The 19870-nt window shown below is 40.7% G+C and overlaps 1 protein-coding gene across 1 annotated transcript in view; it reads right to left on the reverse strand.

Moving 5' to 3' along the window:
- NME7 (NME/NM23 family member 7) overlaps positions 1-19870 on the reverse strand; it is a 76497-nt gene that overhangs the window by 24462 nt on the left and 32165 nt on the right. Inside the window, exons 8-10 of the mRNA XM_061366624.1 lie at positions 17236-17300; positions 16310-16378; positions 10853-10954 (exon numbers count right to left, since the gene is read on the reverse strand). Coding sequence (XP_061222608.1) covers positions 10853-10954; positions 16310-16378; positions 17236-17300 — 236 coding nt within the window. The remainder of the gene's footprint in view (positions 1-10852; positions 10955-16309; positions 16379-17235; positions 17301-19870) is intronic.

Raw genomic sequence — 19870 nt, forward strand, 5'->3', positions numbered from 1 at the left:
TTTGGAGTGAGAAACCAAGGCAGGGAGACAGTACTTTCCCAGGGGCACAAAAAACCACAGGTCACAACAATCACAAATGCAACAGTAACTATTAGCTCAGATGTCTTGAACTCAAGACCAGTTCCTTCACTATTCTCTCTCCCTGATTTAATGCTGCTTTAATTCCTGTGTAGCAAGCACCCTGATGATAAGCCACAGTCTGCAAAATTCAGGCCATGCCAGGGTGACCCATGGGAACTTGAAGAACAACTGCTGCTCACCCATCTTCCACCACAACTTTGTTCTAGTCCTTTGATCTGGGAAGTCAAAGGATGCAGACAAAGGGAAAACGTCTTAGGAGTAGTCCCATGTGCACATTGGATGCAGTCTATCATGCTGTAAGCGAAAGAAGCTGCTAAAAATTCTGCTCAGGTGGCCCTGCAGTAGAACAGAGAATGTCGCCTAAACCAAACAGACCAGCAAGCAGCACCCCAAGTTATTCAGCAGGTTTTCAGCATTTGAATTAACCATTTTATATCCAGTTTTTAAAATGCCTTTGTTTAGTTAACAGTATCCACAGACAATGAGACCAGTGGTACAAAATGAAAACTATTACTGCAGCTGTTCTCATGGCTTCCAGCAATTGCAGAGAGGAGGATTTAAAATAAGAACAACAATAATAATAATAGCAGCCATCATCATCAGAAATGCAAAATCACACTACTGACTTCTTTCTGTTACAGAAGGGAAGGCTTAGGCCACAGTATCTGTTTTCACCCACTTTGAAGCCTTTAATAAGTAGCTCAAGCAGAAAATAACTGCAGATATGCTCTGACCACAGCATGTATTTCTTATATTACTACAATGACACTCAAAGCACCTAGGTAATTTCAGTCCACACACCCCCTGTTGCAATGCCCGGTATAAGGATATCAGCTAGACCACCTAGAAAGCCAACTGATCCCTCTTAGAGGGAAACCCACTCAAGAAACCGATAGATCTCTTTCCAGCAGTGATCAGATCCACTCAGATCAATCTCTTTCGTGTACCAATTTATCATCAAGAGTACATAATAAACACTTTGAGCTGCAGCTCCTTTTCTGTTCGGTTATTATTAGCTCTGCCACTAAGTTATTAACCAAGCAGAGTCTGAATAAGCAGTCCTGTAGGATAAGAAAAAAAGTCATGCACATCCAGGAATTGATTATTCATAAGCTGCTGACTGAAAGACATGAAACTTTTGGGGGCAGCTGCAGCCAATTTCACGATTCTCGAGATTACAAAATCATCATGGTTATATGGAAAAGTGCTCTACTGTCCTTCTTCTACATGTTTATAACTTCTTCTAGTGCACATTTTCAACAAGCACCTTTGTGTGCTGACTCTTGCTAACTGCCCTCTACAGTGCTCTAGAAAAAACCCTTGCAGCCTGTTCTACCAAATTCTACCTTGGTTTATTACTTTCTTATTATTTATTCATATTATTTCATAACTTGAAGTATATGTAACAGTACTACAAAAATGTTCCAAAAGAAGTCAAGAATACAAGTAAAGGACAAGGCTCAAACACACAAGATCACTGTGACCAGGATGCCAAGTAACTGGAGAAGGAGAAAACAGTTGTTTAGTGCAGTATCATTTTCTTTCCCAGACAGTGATCTCAGCACTTCCTATATCTTCCTGGAAACACTGCTCCCTTTTTCCAAGGAAGGACTGAGGCTATAGAGATTTTTTTTTTTTTTTTTTTTGCCTCAATGCTTCCTTTCAGGGATTAATTTTTCTAGATTGAAAAACATTGCTGTCCAATGTGAACGAGTGATCTGCTGTCTGCTGTACCAGGCAGAACATAGGGGAAGCAAAGAAAACAATCACGCAAACGGAAATTAACCCAGAAGCATCACATTCTTGAAAAGGCTCTTACCTATGTTCTCAAAAAGGCTCCTCCCTTGTGCCTTTATGGACTGTATTAATTAATTAAATCTCAGAAACCACAGCAGCTACAGCAGAAACATAACAGTCCAAAGGAGGAAGAAGGGAGAAAAAAAAAATCAAAATCAAAAGAAAGGGAATCACCAAGGACGGCAGACCTCCTCTGACTGCAGGAAGAGACTACAGCCTAGGACCAGGCCTGTGTTTTACTGACAAAGGCTGTGTTTTCACAAAGGGGAAGAAAACTTTTAAGAAGTATTAAACCCCACCCCACCCCCAGGCAGGGTAAACTGCATTTTAATCCAGTGTAGGTGGGAGAAACAAGCACTAGACAGAACCCTACAGATTACCTTTGATCAGCCTACCACTGTAAAATTAGATTGTGAGTTTGGCCATACCAGGCTGGTATCACACAATCAGCTGGTATGTTAGAAAAATACCTCTTTTTCTACAGTAGTGAGAAACAAAACTTTTCTCCTTAATCTATTGAAGATATGTAAACAGTTACAATAAAGATACAGTATTTTGAAACATACTGAATGTACAAAAGTATGATCCATCTGTATGAGAAACTAAATCTGTAACACCACTCTCTAAAGCATAGCAGCTATTCAAAACTTGGAGAACGTAACAAGGAAGACGCAATACAAACAGGATATGGAAGCATTCATTTTGCAAAGCAAGACCTGCAAATGGATAGTTATAACCAAAACCCCACATGGTCCGAAAAACCACCCCCCCTCAAGGCTGAATAGACAAATTCATGCAACTCACAGCATCTATAAGAACCTTGTGTTCATCATAGATGCTTAAAATACTACTTTTTAATAACACCCACCTACTACTTTGGGATGCACTCAGTGTGAGTGCGAAGGGAGCCTTTATGATCCCTAAGCCAGTCTTCCAGGCTTCTTTCACACCTACTTACAGACACAATTAGACTTTGTGATTTCAGATTAGGCTAAATGTCTTCATGTGTCTGTAGAACTGAACGGTGCAAAGTGCTAGACCAAGAAATCAATTTTTCTTAAAAAGTAAATATTTTAAGTATGGCTTAAACCCTTACAAAAAAGGCTAGCCCGGTAGTGCTTTGCAAGGAAAGGCCTAAAAACCTAGCTTCAGGATACCCTGGCATGTTACCCATTCTAGGGAGTAGCAAGGAGGTCTCTATGACAGCACAGCAAGTCAAAGAAAATCAATAACCAGTGCTGTTAATGCCCTGTAGCACGTCCCTACTTTCTTTCAGTCTCTCTCTCCACACATGTTCAGGGCTCAGAGAGCTGGGGCTGTTCAGCCTTGAGAACAGAAGACTCTGGGGAGATTTTATTGTGGTCATTCAGGGCCACTCAACAGGGATTTATAAGAAAGATGGGGTAAGACTTTTTAGCAGGGCCTGCTGATGCTACGAGGGTTGATGGTTTTAAACTAAAAGAGGGGAGATTCAGCCCGGACATGAGGAAAAAATTCTTTACAGTGAGGGTGGTGAAATACTGGCACAGGCTGCCCAGAGAGGTGGTGGGTGCACCACCCCTGGAGACACTCAAGGCCAGGCTGGATGTGGTTCTGGGCAACCTGATCTGGTTAGAGATGTGCCTGCTCATTGTAAGGGGGTTGGACTAGATGACCTTTGAAGGCCCTTTCCAACCCAAGGTACTCTATGAATCTATGATTCTCCCCTTGCTAAAACAGGGAAAGTTATTCTAGCCTGGAACCATGCACAGGGAGCCCAAAACCAGTTCAAAATCACAGACAGCCCAACATTAGGGAAAGACAGGAACGCAGATGAGAATCCTGAGGCTTCTGAAGTTGATGATACTTTCCAGGAGGGCATACAGAATCTTTGACAAAATGCTGATGACTTTCTGAAAATGCCCAGAAATTCAGTTAAGAAGCTGCCAGGTCATCAGAGGATACTAAAATTTCATAGCAACAGGTAGCAGAAGGAACTACAAGAAAAACCAAGGGCTTTGGTAGCCAGCTGAGGGGGAAAAAAAACAACTAAGCAACTGCAAACAGACACATACGTGCTCCAGTTTCAGTCCTCTCCCAGAGGTCCCCAGCCCTTTCTCTGCAGAGGTTGAAAGCAGCAGACTCCTCCAGCATCATGCTTTTCTCGTGGTAGTGGACTTGATAGCAGGCAATGTAATATCTTTTATTATCTACTTTACCAAATGACATCTCATCACGGATTTATTTAGGCAGAAAAAGTAGCAGTGTTGGCATGTTCAAGCCAGGTAGCTTCTGAGCCTCAGACAAGGAGTGGCAGATACAAATGTTTTTTTTTCCAAACTGTAACCTTGCCAACATGCCTCAACCACATTGGATTTAAAGCAGTTTGGTCTTGAGGGCGCTGCCAGCATTTAGTCTCCTGATGGAGACTGCCAGTCATTACCAGTAACAGCAATTTTCAACACACATGCAGCTACCTATCAAGAACCAAAGTAAATGTACAAACTCCAGCTCCACATGACACTGAACTGCCACCATATGACAGCAACCTTCTAGCAATAACAAGCCGATTTAAAGCAAGACACTTGCAAGCAAAAGGCTCCTCCACCACTACTACTCTGATTTTTGTTCTAATCTCTGCACAAAGATGTAGTTCAGTGAGGCTGAAGTCCCTCGTCCTATCAAAGGACTTCCCATCACCTCCAAAGGGTGGCTTTGAGAAGACAGTATGCAAGAACAAGAGCTCAAAGCAGTTACCTCAAAATTATAACCAGAACATGCATGCATGCATGCCACAACAAAAGCACATACACACACGATTAAAGCAAATGGGGCAGCAGAGGGAGGGTATCAGGAGCTGGCAGACCACTGCAATCCCCATTCAGAAGCAAAAGAACCACATCATGAGAACTTACTATGAATACTGAGTTCATGCCTGTAAAAATTTATTATTGGATTCTTGACTTTCAGGTGCCCCTGGGGCAAGGCATAGCTTTGGCAGGAAGAATAGATACGACACTTATGTATCAGTCTTGTTTCTGGTGCAGCCAGTGCAGACTCCATCCATTTCATACCGTGAAAAGCAACTCACTGCCACAGGTGTGGTGTCTGGCATACACATAAACACAGGCTTGTCTCTGACAACACAGTATAACTGGGCTTTATGAACCAGCAATGTTAGGTCTGCAGAAGGGGGCGGCACTAGAGGGAATAATCTCCCTCCACTGACACCTATTCAGTCAAAAATTACCATATCCCTCAACTAAGAGGCCTTAGCACAGTCTAGAACACATTTTCATTAGATCTGCAGAGGCTGAACTGAAAGGACAGAGTCAGATGACTGACCCTAAATAACATTTAAGCAATTCAATCATGTCTGCCACTGCAAGCTTAGACAGCAGGATATTGTAACCAGTATTGATCAATACATTTGCTACTCTAGCTGATAATGCTCTGGCAATGAATGAAAGCTTTTATTATCATTACATGACTCAGGCTATCTAAGCAACTAATCAGTTATATAAAAATCTTCATCAAAGAATTAGATTAATAAATCTTATTTCTCTTGAAACACATTATGTACTTCACTGTCAACACTCTTAGCAAAGCTCAGTAGGCTACAGGAAGAATTCATATTGAAACAGCTATGAAGGTATCCCCAGAAAATGAATACTTGGGAGCTCAAGAACAGTGTTAATATTTCTTTGTATCTTCCTCTGAACTACTTTTTATTGATGTAATATGAAAATGTTATGCTGCTAATGTAGTTCTAGGAATGAACAGGAACATTTTTTGTCTCGCATGTAGGTACAGCAACAAAGCTCTTCGGCTTATACTGTTTCCCTATCTAACTGATGAGATAACTGAGGCAGAAACGTATTGAACTTTTTGTCCAAGGTCACACAGTGAGGTCAGGAATGGAGCTAAAGCAGACTCCAGCTCTTCCAGTTCACCGTTTTGTTTTAAACCAACTGATGTCCCTTTTAGCTCTTTGGCATTAATGAAAAAGCACAAGAGACTGTTAATACATTGTTACCTTAAAACTGCAAATCCCCAATGTAAAAAGAATGCAGGTTAGGATATAAAGCAAGTATATGAAAATTGCTTTTCAGCCTACTGGATGCAGAAATATTGCAGCATGTCCCATCGCTTTGATAATATCTCACAGCAAAAGGTACTTGAGTCATATTTAGTGTACGGCCATTATAAGTTATGCAATCAGCCAGGAACAGGTACCTGATGTAGACTCCTGGAATCACATGTTCTAACCAACTTTTTCCTTGTGCATGAGGAAAGTTCAAAATAAAGGTAAAAATAATAATAATAATTAAAAAAGCAGTAATGTATCTGATTTCTACAGCATTTTACAAGTGTCTTACAAATACTAAGTAACCACCTCAATAATCCCACGACAAAATGTTACCAGCATCTATTTCAACATGGAAGCTACATGAAGAAGATATGAAAACGAAGCTGTAGCTTTAGACCTCAGTAATAACAAAAGGCCTACAAGTGCTCCAGCAGACAAAAATACACAAACACCAACCAAATGAAACATCACTGTTAGCAAGCTCAAGCAGTGACAGGATTCCATGGCCACCATCCCTTTGTTCTGAGGTCTTCAATTACAACCTTTGCTTCCTGATCCATGTGAAACAACATCAAATCAATACAGAATAGGTTGTTGGGGTTTTTTCTTACTGCTCTTAAACAAAACAGCTTTCTTGACAACGCACACTGTGCTGCTTTTACCCCTACCTCTCCCCAATCACTTCAATTTCTTTATAATGAAGAAGAAACATAGCTTGTCTTCTGTTGAACTTTGGTTCCAGCTGGCAGCTCTTATTTCTAAGTGATAGTGTGTATCAAAAGCTCAAAAGATTAGTGTTCTGTGGTAGTCTGTTTTAATTAACTTTTTAACTCCTCTTTCTAACTTTCTAGAGCTACCTCTTTGCCATAGGTGTAACTTTTTTCTTTCTCCATCTCAGAACTGTATCAGTAGAAACAGAGTGAAATAGCACCCAGCACAAAAAATGTAATTTAACAATCTGCATAATAAGATTTGATAAGTCTATCTTGAAAAAGGGCTTAAATGATTCACACACACCATGGAAAATCAGTGGAACTCAAAGCCATTTCAGAAATCCCATTCCTATTTGAAATTTAAATATCTAAATAAAAGTGCTCAGCTGCTCATAAAAATCTCAGTATTTCACACCTCTTAGTTTTAAGTACATAGCAAAGGCTGTGGGTGCTTCCACTCCTTGAAAGCTGCAGTCTTGTGTGGACTTCAACCATCCTTTCTAGACAGCACTTACTAATGCTGTAAAGAAATATTATTTTCAAAATAGACATCAGAATGGCCGCGGGCCTTTTACAGGGGTGCTGCAATGATTGATTGATGGCTTGTCTTCACTAACGAAGATTTGGGAAGGGCTTTACCCATGCTTACTACAAGCGCAATTATGACTAAAAGGGCAATGTGGGATAGGCAAATCCAGTTGGAAAAAAGGCCGCTTGCTCATTCAGGATGTTTCCGAACAAGACTTTCATCTCCTGGGTCAATCTCGAGTGATCAATGTCCTGAACAGCCTACATGCAGCGTTGGGTCTGCGGCTTCCAGTGCATGAGCAGGATTACTATTGCAACGACACAACATCAGTATGGTAAAACGTCTAAGCGGGATTCTGACTTAGAGGCGTTCAGTCATAAGCCCGCAGATGGTAGCCTCACACCACTGGCTCCTCTGCCAAGCGCAACAATAGGTAAAGAGTAAATACCTGTTTATTATAGCAGATGTGGAGAAAGTTTTTCATTTCTAAGTCCTACACATTAGCCACAGAGGCATTCCAGGACAGAGAGAATGAGGTACAGAGGGATGCCAAGTAGTCTGGGACCTGGCTGTGAGGAACAGCTAAGGTAGAGGCTGCAATCAGAAGACAGGAAAAACAAGCATCACTGCTGATCTGAAAGATTACAGAAAGGCCTCAGCTGAGACCATCAATGACACAAAAAAATCCAGTTGCACTCTGGAAGCTTAAGTCAAGCACAGCTAAAGATTCTGACAGGTCACTAAGACTGCAGTAAGCCGGCTGGCCACTCACTAGAAAAGTGCCAGCATACAACAAGAATGCATGCAGCAGCAAGACCTGCAGAAAAGCATTTCTCCTCGTGTATATACTACTCATCAGGGACAAATGTTACACAAGCCTGCAATCTGTGACACTGAGCCCTTCAACCGGGTCACAGTAATTGTAAGGGTGAGCATGTCCAGCACAGCTCCTTACAGACAAGTATCTTTATCCCACTGCCAACTTTCCAGATTTGACAGGCCATTCATATGCTGCTACAAAAAGGCACAAAACAGGTTTTTGGCAGTAGTCTTCCCTACAACCACATGAGAAATTTTAATGAAGTATTTATAAGCTGGTTTATAATGAAAGATACTTTTGTCAGAGAGCATTACTGACCTGCAGTGCTAACAAATTATTACCTAGTAAGCACAAAGTTCCATTTCATTTTTAGCATTGTCTACTTGGTATAAATTGCTAAGTTATTAAAGTATAATCCTCAAAATGGAACAACTCAAATTCTTCCTCCTTAAACATCAAGGACCTGGACAAACCGAAACCTATTTCCAAATGACATCTTGCTCTGATTTGGGAAAATCTGAATCACCTCTTTCTGGGTGCCTTTTCCTGAAGTGTACCCCAACTGTCTCCCAAGAACAGACTGAAAGGGCTGTTAACATTCATACCCAGTTTAGATATCTGACTTGCCACAAAGTAATTATTCCATTTGCTATGTATCTAAGATGTAATTAACAGCACATGTGATTGGGAGAGGTTCATTATATAAGTTGAATTCTAACACCTTTGCTCACTTCAAACAGTACCTTACTTTGAGAGTAATCACAGTGATTTCAATGGCACTACTTGCCAAACGGAGTACTCTTTAATAGTCATAGTGACCCAACTAGGTATGTTTTGTAGGGAACTTGGTCTTCACCTATGTTTTTAAATAGGCTGCACACACATCAGGATCTAGCATATATAAACAAACAAAATCCAGATTTCTCAGTGATAATGCACTATTTGCACAACATTTAGAATTACTTTTATCACCAGAATATCAAGTCCATCATATCTTCATAGTCTGCATATAGCCTCGCTAGATAATGAAATTGCTGCTATGGTTCCTGCTACTCCTATTTGAGACAGATATTCTAACCGCAAAGTTCACTTGCGAGCTTCTCTGATGATTCTGGTTGGGAATGACAAAAGACAACTGAGATACCCTAGTCCCTTCTTCCTCGAAGTCAACTTAACAAACGCTATCCAGAGAGACAGAAAAATTTCAAAGCTCACCCTTCAGAGCAGTCGCACATACGCTCTATGCGCCCGCAGAATCAATTAATCTACAGTTCTTCTATTTCAATAGAAAACAGTAGACAGAACTACATAACGCAGCTGCCTTTCAAATGTACCATTAGTGTAGCTGCTATAAAGTCAGTGCCCAGAACTTACAGCCACCTGCTTCCACTGGAAGCAGACAGGTACTCATTTTCACTTCACAAATCACAGTTAACATTTAAACCAGAAAGACAAATGGCATAGCTAGGTCGCTAGAAAGAGAGGAAGAGATCTGGGAGGCAGGGATTTAGTTATCTCCTTTGCTCCTTTCCTGTGCTACCCAAAGAAGCCATCATTCTATACATCCCTCAGCTCTTCAGCTCATCAACAGTTCCTTCAGTCACACATGTTTTATGGCTATGACAGACCTTTTCATATGATATAGTATGGTAAAATAGGGAAATTCCCCTTGCATAGGTACACTTGTCTATAATAACTGAAAGCAGCTGTGATGTTTACAAGCATATTTTGATTTTAACTTATCAGGCATCAAACAAGCAGAAACATGAAAAGGGTATAATAGACCTGAATAAAAAAACTGCACCTTTGAAAGCTTGAAAGGTCAGAAACCCTAAACATGGAAATTGGAGCAAAACTGAAACCACCACACTGGGTACATCACCACTAATATCCTGCAGTTAAAACTAAGTCAGATAAACAGGTTATGCTCTGCTTACAAGATGCTAACCCAGCAGAGAAACATTTGAACATCACCAAACAGAAGGCGGAAAAAAAGTTTGGATAATGACTTTAGCTTGAGCTTTCTGTAATGGAAGCTCTGGATCTGAAGAAAAATATATCCTGAACAACTTGTTCTCCCCTCAAATATTAATCTGGGTGAATTCTTTCCACGGAAACTGGTAAGCCTACTCAGTCTGCAACTAAAACTTCAATTCATAATCAAGAAAACATACAAACCTTATTGCCTCCATCTTGATATTTTACCTCATGGATACTGTGTGGTAAAATAGTCTTCTCTGTTTAACAAAAAACTGCAAATTTTTAGAGACAGCATTTATTGCCTGTCTCCAAATCACACGCAGTGTCACACACATCCAATTAGTCACCTCAAGAAATGAAAAATAAAAGCTACAAGCATTACCATAGCAAGCAGGTAAAAGAACTTTTATATCCTATTTGTTCGCTTCCTTCTGAAAAACCATTCTTCTTCTGAAGAACCAATTCTCCTTTTACAGTTTCATCCTAGGAGGATGCCATAGACTGTGATGGACTAACATTTGATTTACACTTGCATGCACAAGCAGTAACTATTTGTTCCAGGGCTCTCAAGCCTTGTGCTAGAATATTTATGAATCTTCAACAGAGACTTTTGCCTAGATAGCTTTCCTTTCTCATAAATATCACAGTATTTGATCATCTCTTTTAGTAACATCAGAAAAGTTGCTAGAGGAATTGCTAATTGGTCCACTAAGACTAGCATTTGACCTCCATACCAAGGTAATGCTTTTGTTTCCAATGAATTCATCAGGTATGTGCCAACCATACCACGCCTTGATATTTTAATTCATATCCACAGCACATCAACTTTTTAAGCACTCCTTACCACTCAAGCAAGTACTTACAGGGTCAGAAGGACCACAAAAGTCTCTGAAGACTTTTAGAGGCTCAGGTTGTATAATCTCCATTGCTATGCAAGGGCCTGAACACAATTCTGTAACCATCTCCTGAAAGAGAAGAAAGACAAACAAATCTGAGCTTCCTTGGGCATTAGCAAGGGTTCTATTCCTCCCCAAAATTAGACCCAAGCTTACAGGACAGGAACAAGTAAGAAGTATTGGTGCATTAGGGAAAGCAAAGACATTAAACAAATACATCGTGAATACAGAATACAACAAATACAACATTTTGCTTCTTGGTTTAGGAGGTGGAAATTGAGGTTAAATTGGATATTCGCCTTCAACAGGATACTGAATAACATCCCCAATACTTCAAATTCTTTTGTGGGTATATCCTTATTGATCTGGACCTGGATTTCACAGCAGTGTCCCGTAACTTGTCAAACTAGACTAAATCAATAGAATATACTTTACTGGGCACAAGCATGAAAAATCACACTGTGTTCAGCCAGTTCCACAGGCAGCAATGTACTTTGCAGTGTTCCATACAGGAAGCACAGTACGCAGCCTAAATTTGTTTCCAAGTATGCATTCTTTCGATGGCTTTTAGTCATTAAAATGTCTTTTGGGCTTTTGGTTTTCACTGTCTTTTCCTCACGCATTACTACAGAAGCTGAAACACACAAAGCCAACAGAAGCTGTGCCTGTGGCACAAGCTGTTAGGGAAAGGGTACTTAATCTGGCAACATTCTTGAAGTGTACTGTTACCAGAATCTCAGTTACACCAAAATCATCTGCTTCCCTGTAACCTCCTGGGGAGTAAAGAGACATAGTGAGTTCTAAGTGGATGATGAAGATGGGTCTTAGTTTTCATAACCTTAAATTAACTCTGGCCATTAGTGCAATTTAGAGTCTGTTAATAAGAGGTATAGGTTTCACAAGCAGAAAGAATCTATTTTGATGTTCTAGTCTGACTTCTTTTTTTAAATCATGCCCTTATAATTGTACACTTGTCTAGAAATCTGGCCAGGCAAGTTTTAAACAAATCAGGACAATTAACAGAATCAAAACCAAGGAGGAAAGAGGAAAGGAGAAAACATTCTCAGGAAACAAAGGACAGAAAAGGATAAAGTAAAGTACTGCAATCACACCCACCAACCACGGGCAGGTCAAGGATGAGTAATAGCAAAGAACAAGAGCATAGAGAGTGGGTAAAAAAGCAGCAGGAAAAGAAGGATTAAGTCCTCTGCCATTTATGAATTGCGATGGAAACTAAACACACAAAGACTCCAAATTGATCAACATTGTTAAAAAGTGCTGCTATCTTCAGAATGAATTCCATGCTGAAAGCATGGCCTTAGTCTCTCCACTTAAAGTCAGGAGGACAGCATTTCAGCCAAGTGCCTCTATCATTAACCTGATCCTACAAAATGTAGGTAGAAGCATTCAGGAGAAGGCATGGAAGGAGTGCAGAATAGTTTCATGGTCTATAATAGGAATAAATATTTTATGACAAAAAAAACTGTCTTATCACCAGCAGATTCTTTTTAACAACAGGTCAGTGGGCAATATATTTCATTCTATTAAGAAACAGTAAATTGCCACAGTCACTACTCTGTACAGCTTCATTGAATTCTGTCATCTAAATACCTATTAACAGGAAAGTGGAAAAAAAGCATGCTTTTAACTTTAATTGAATCAACTGAATTCCTCCCTGAAAAATGTGGGTTGTTTTATTTTTTTTTGTTGTTTCTCCCTTTTCTATTGTTTCTGTATCAGCACTGACGTCCCACCTGCAACTGCAAACAACATGAGCCAAGTTACTCCTGACTCCTTCATTACGACAGAAAGCTGATGAGTCAAGAGCAGATGCCATCAAGTATGGCTCAGAGACAAGCGGTACTATGTGAGGCAAGCTTGAACTACCTTATGCAGTCTCACTGAGTCCACAGTTGAATTTAACTAGCAGACACTGTTTCTTCAGTAAGACTCCCAGTTGCAGCTAAATCAAGTTTTCTTTAGCAAATAGTTTATTCACCAAATAACGTGGTTTGTGGTCAATCAAAACAGTTCCTGGAGCTGGATCAAGCTCAAACACTGAGCTGACCCAAAAGAATGTCCCTCCTTTTTTCTCCATGTTCTATTCTGGTCAACGGAGCTGTCTGCCTTAGTCGATGAGGAACGGGTTAAGGACCAGTTGAGCAATCTGGACATCCATAAATCCATGGGTCCAGATGGGATGCACCCGCGGGTGCTGAGGGAACTGGCAGAGGTCATTGCTAGACCACTCTCCATCATCTTTACCAAGTCTTGGGAAACGGGAGAGGTGCCTGAGGACTGGAGGAAAGCAAATGTCACTCCTGTCTTCAAAAAGGGCAAGAAGGAGGACGCGGGTAACTATAGACCGGTCAGCCTCACCTCCATTCCTGGGAAAGTGATGGAACACCTTATCCTTGGTGCCATCTTAAGGCATATCAGGGATAAGAGGGTTATGAGGGGCAGTCAACATGGCTTCACCAAGGGGAAGTCATGCTTGACCAATCTCGTAGCCTTTTATGAGGAAATAACACGGTGGATGGATGATGGCAGAGTGGCGGATGTGGTCTACCTTGACTTCAGCAAAGCGTTTGACACAGTCTCCCACAGCATCCTCGCAGCTAAATTGAGGAAGTGTGGTCTGAATGATCGGGTAGTGAGGTGGACTGTGAACTGGCTGAAGGAGAGAAGCCAGAGAGTTGTAGTCTATGGGGCGGAGTCTAGTTGGAGGCCTGTATCTAGTGGAGTGCCTCAAGGGTCGGTACTGGGACCAGTATTATTTAATATATTCATCAATGATTTAGATGAGGGAATTGAGTGTACTATCAGCAAGTTTGCTGATGACACTAAGCTGGGAGGAGTGGCCGACACGCCAGAAGGCTGTGCTGCCATCCAGCGAGACCTGGACAGGCTGGAGAGTTGGGCGGGGAATAACTTGATGAAATACAACAAGGGAAAGTGTAGAGTCCTGCATCTGGGCAGGAACAACCCCAGGTTCCAGTATAGGTTGGGGAACGACCTGTTAGAGAGCAGTGTAGGGCAGAGGGACCTGGGGGTCCTAGTGGACGACAGGGTGACCATGAGCCGACACTGTGCCCTTGTGGCCAAGAAGGCCAGTGGCATCCTGGGGTGTATTAGAAGGGGGGTGGTTAGTAGGTCGAGAGAGGTCCTCCTTCCCCTCTACTCTGCCCTGGTGAGACCTCATCTGGAATATTGTGTCCAGTTCTGGGCCCCTCAGTTTAAGAAGGACAGGGACCTGCTGGAGAGAGTCCAGCGCAGGGCAACTAAGATGATTAAGGGAGTGGAGCATCTCCCTTATGAGGAAAGACTGAGGGAGCTGGGTCTCTATAGTTTGGAGGAGACTGAGGGGTGACCTTATTAGTGTATATAAATAGATAAAGGGGGAGTGTCACGAGGATGGAGCCAGGCTCTTCTCAGTGGCAAACAATGATAGGACAAGGGGAAATGGGTACAAACTGGAACACAAAAGGTTCCCCTTAAACTTGAGAAGAAACTTCTTCTCAGTGAGGGTGACGGAACACTGGAACAGGCTGCCCAGGGAGGTTGTGGAGTCTCCTTCTCTGGAGACATTCAAACCCGCCTGGACACGTTCCTGTGTAACCTTATCTAGGTGTTCCTGCTCCGGCAGGGGGATTGGACTAGATGATCTTTTGAGGTCCCTTCCAATCTCTAACATACTGTGATACTGTGATACAGTGGAAAACAGAATGCAAAACAGCATAAAACCTAATCAATAGTATGCAAAATTTCATGCAGGAGGTACCAACAAAGCTAACATTTTGGACAGTTGTTTAGCTTTCTCTTTTCACAGAGAAATGCTTTATATAAAACACAAAGCCTTCATCTGATTGACTTCACCAGAAGAAAGGAGAGTATAGTTTTTGAAAAGGATTTCTGGATGCCAAGTACCTTCTGCACCAAGTTATTTTCAAATGATAAATAAAACTCAGATCAAAACAGATGGTTCTGAGTCACAGATATAAGAGGTCATATTCTTTATTCAATATCCTATTTCGCAACATATTTCTTCCTATTTGGCCTGCACTGACAGTATCTATCTCTGTTTCCATATGTGCCTTCTCTGGATTCTGTTGCCATCATCATTAGCTTTCCCACGTTTTCCTGTTTCACGGATATCCTGAATGCATGGAGATATTAATTTCATTTCAACTGAGTGCATCCAGCACATATGGCTTGCAGGACAGAGCCCTAGATTCTCACTTTTCTTCAAATTCCATCTACAACGTATCTGCTTTATTGACTTACCCTGTTTAAATGTCACCTTGCCTTCTGAGTAACTCTCAAATTATATAGCTAAAATTTGCAACTTATTAGGGGGTCAGAGACTGTACAAGAGTTGCAGAAGATGATAGAGCATTTCCGATTTGGTTCAAAGCAGAGACTTTTGCAGTACCAGGATTCCTCAGGCCCTGAAATACTGGTCAGGTATCACCATATTTGAGTTCTGACACGTACCCACAAGTCTGTTCATCCAATCTTCCTTTGGTCCTTGCCAAAACCAGTGTTATCAGAGGAGACTTTAAGAGTATTCTCCAATCTGAGAGTAAACTAACAATTTAAAGACAATTCCACGGACCCTGTTGAAGTTAGACTAAACGTTCATACAGAGGGAGGCGAGGGGGAACAAAAATGTCATGATCAGAGTAGTATTAGCAACTAAAGCAGTAACAGTAACTGTGTAGAAAACGTTTAAAAACTTAAACATTTAAAAATTAAGGATAACCTGCATAGTACATGACAGCAGTAAAGGTAAACTTATTACTATTTGTAAAATGAACCAAAATTCTCTGACAGATGGTTACATAGAAATGCAAGCTTGTCTTCTTGTATTCATTTTGTTCCGCCTGCAGTCAGGAAGCTCTATGTGACAGTACAACAAGGCATAATAATATATAGAGTCTTAGACATCCATTTGTATTACAGCATATCTTAAACTTCTCAAATTTTCTGAAGATTACAGAATTCAGATCAATAAACTTAACAGCTAAACAATGCCATCAGGAAAGCATTCAAATATAGTAGCCCCATTGCAAACAAAATAATAAATCTATATTCTGGTCCAAGCCACAGCTGCAATATCAAGTCAAAAGACGTTACAGAAGTGACACACTCTCATAGCTCTACTACAATAAAATAACTTATCTGAGGGGGGAAGGACTTCATTCTGTTGCATTTTATGAATCCCTTGGCTGAAGAATTTCCACAGAAGATTCTCCTTTCTTACAACATAGACAGCATAATTTTCAAGACGAGTTAGCTTATTTGAGAACAAATTAGAACCACTCAATACCAGGTCCATAAAATACATCCTCTCACAAGCCCAAAAAAGGACCATTTCCTTATTTTATCTTATTTTAAACAGATTCTTCTCAACCTTATGCTTACCATGTATTCAGAGACGACACCTTTGTAAACCTCATAAAATTCTTCCACATTTGCACGTTCTATATTGAACTAAGAAAACAAAAATGTTAGCCAGTCTGCCTTAAACAATAACAAAACACAGACACATACCCCTTCTTAGCCAGCCAACTTTCAGAATACACTTTTAAGTTTTAATATGCAAAAGGAATGGTTTTATAGCTACAATATGAAGTTTGTCAACAACATAGCAAATGACACCACAGACAACATAGCAGACAGTATCTTCTTCCACCTTAAATATAAGTAGACAGTGTAGTGTTGGCTGATGCCACTAAGACATGCAAGAGGATCCGTTTGTTGCATAGTAAAGGAAAGGGTCTAATCTTCATTTGTGGTGGGGATTTGGGTCACAGGGGGATTTCAGATCCCGAGACTTCCACAAAAATCAAAGTACAGGACTACTCTTGGGAACAATCTCTGTGCCAACTTCCTTTAACTGTTGAGTGCGATTGGGGTGTCAAAAATCCTTTAAGTATCTTTTAAAACCTTCCCCAAAATCACAATAAATATATATTAAGAAAAATTAAGGGAGAATATTAACCATCTTTTATTTAATCTTGGATTAATTTTGTAAAATTTTGTAAAGATATCTCAAATTGCTTTTCAATAGACAAAAATAATTACCCTGCTTCTAATCATAGGAAAAGTAAGACACACAGGGCTAAAGTATCTTGCCTCAAGGTCACTCAGCAACAGAAAACAGAGTAGCTGATCAATTCAATAATAAAACACTAATATCACAAGGACAATGCCGATCCCAAGACATTGCTGCACAGTCTGCACAAAAGTTTTATATTGCAGGAAGACACCTATGTGTTGCTGTGAAGCACATACAGCACTTCTCCAACTTCTGTTTATCAGAAAAACATACACAAAAGGAAACCCACCATCTGCAGAGCTGAGATCTGAAATCCTTCATTGATGATGGCTTTTATAATCTTTCCAGCTAGCCCTGAAGAAACATACATGAGACAGTATCCCATTTTAAAAAGCGTAATTTACAACTAGAAGGCATTTATGTCAACATATCACTTTCAAAAGCGTGTCATGATGTGAGAGGAAGCAGAGAGCAGAGCTAAGTTCATATACTCTATATCCCGTATAGTGACATGCTGACAGTTCAACAACTAAATTCCATGCAGCTGAAAAGAATCTCTACCTAAAAAAAGGTAGTAAGTGAAGCCTTTGCTTTTCTCAGTCCAATTGCAAAACACCCAGTTACTGCAAGATCAAGATTTCTATTTTTAATGAAGTTCTACTGGCGATACTGATGCTTACACAGTAATCAATCCAGGGCACAGGCTGCCTATTTTACCTTGCTTTTTTTTTTTTTTTTTTTTTTTTAAGTACAGAGTTCACCAGAGCAGGGGTCTTACTTTAATTCAGAAGCAATGTAGGATGATAATAAATATTGTCAATAAACCAGCACAAAAGTTCATGTGTTCTGTGGGGAAAAAAATTCAGTGCAAAATAAGCTAGCGTTTCTAAGGTTATAGCTCACAAACATGCTATTACTGACTGCACTGCTTGCACTACTCCCTCCAGAACGCATCATCAAAGACTGAATGACATTGTAAGAAAAACCCCACTAAACTTCTGAGAACAAGAACCATTGATTTTCCACTGAATGTGTATTTTAGATTTGCCTGTGCTTACAAGGTTAGTCCATTTTGAAAACTGTCAGCCAAGCACAGTACACTGTGTGAGTGAATTTCATAGAATCACCATATTTATAGAATGTAAATGCCTGTCCTATAGTACAATTTGTAAGAAACTACAAATTCCTGGACATTTATTTAGAACAGAATTTGATAGGTTTATGGAGTAACAGAAATTATAGGGTATTAAAGAATACCCTGTAATGAATGACAACAGCATGATTTGACTCCTGGTCATTAAATCCTTTTATTAACTAGTCTTTAAACAGCAGGATTTTTTAGCACTGCATAAATTTAGTAGATGAGAATATAACCAAAGCTAGCATCTAGGTTCTAGCATGCTCAAGACCTTGAATTGTATAGTATGCTAACACCTGTCACAGAATCATAGAATAGTTGGGGTTGGAAAGGACCTTAAGATCATCAAGTTCCAGCCCCCCTGCCATGGGCAGGGACACCTTACACTAAACCATGTCACCCAAGGCTCTGTCCAGCGTGGCCTTGAACACCACCAGGGATGGAGCATTCACAACTCCCCTGGGCAACCCATTCCAGTGCCTCAGCACCCTCACAGTAAAGAACTTCCTCCTTATATCCAATCTAAACTTCTCCTGTTTAAGTTTTAACCCATTACCCCTTGTCCTATCACTACAGTCCTTAATGAGTAGTCCATCTCCACATCCCTATAGCCCCTCTTCAGATACTGGAAGGCTGCTATGAGGTCTCCACGCAGCCTTCTCTTCTCCAGGCTGAACAGCCCCAACTTTCTCAGCCTGTCTTCATACAGGAGGTGCTCCAGTCCCCTGATCATTCTCGTGGCCCTCCTCTGGAATTGTTCCAACAGTTCCATGTCCTTTTTATGTTGAGGACACCAGAACTGCACACAATTCTCCAAGTGAGGTCTCACGAGAGCAGAGTAGATGGGCAGGATCACCACCTTTGACCTGCTGGTCACTCTCCTTTTGATGACAGCCCAGAATGTCACAGCCCAGAATGTCATAGGATTGGTGAGTTTCCTATGACATTAAAAGATCGGTGGAAGCTATGAGTAAATGAGACAGATAGCTGGAGGGCTTTCAAAACTTGTATTTACTAATGAAAATGAAAAAACCTACCCCTGAAGTATCCCCCACTGTATTTTCACATTCAGATTTAGGTAGAAAAGTCTCCCCCGTATAAACCAGTGCATACATCTTCCAAAATCTTCAAACTACTGAAGGAAAAACAGATATTTTGATACATACTGTGGCCATGCAGCTCTTGCTGCATGGCATGTGCAGTTCCTGTCCCATTATGCTGTTAACAACATGGCCCGCTAGCCCTGATAAGTTTTCTTATAACAGTCCTGTGAAACTGGTGAATAAAATTCCACATTTTTTCAAGGTGAAAAAAAAAATACCAGCAGCAAGAAAAACAAAGGGACTTGGACAAGTTTGCCCAGGAAATACAAGACCACATCAGCAAGAGAAATCAGACCTTTGGTTTCTTTTTGTCCTCACTGCTGGAAATGCTGAGCAGCTCAGATGCTTCCACACAGATCTGCTCACAGACTGAGGCAGTGAGCCTACAGTCTTGACTTCAGAGATGAATGGCCAGTTTATAAGAAGATTAAATGACTGGCTGGGGATCATTCAGGAAATAAATAAATGAATAAATCTCTGTGACAGAGCATAAACATTTCCTTATTCTTGATCTTCAGAGCAAAGTATCCAGCCAACAGCCACTGCTTCACCAGAAACCAACAAAGATGAAGAAAGGGCACTGGCAGACAAATGGCAATTGCTGCTTGCAGGGACAAGGCTATGAGAAAGGTATGGAAAAGCTGCTCTGCCCAACTGCTCTGCCCAAACTCCATTTTACACTT

Source organism: Neopsephotus bourkii, unplaced genomic scaffold (genome assembly GCF_033783945.1).
Source record: "Neopsephotus bourkii isolate Nb327-2 ecotype Australia unplaced genomic scaffold, CSIRO-AGI_Nbou_v1 NB_1350, whole genome shotgun sequence".
NCBI lineage: Eukaryota > Metazoa > Chordata > Aves > Psittaciformes > Psittacidae > Neopsephotus > Neopsephotus bourkii.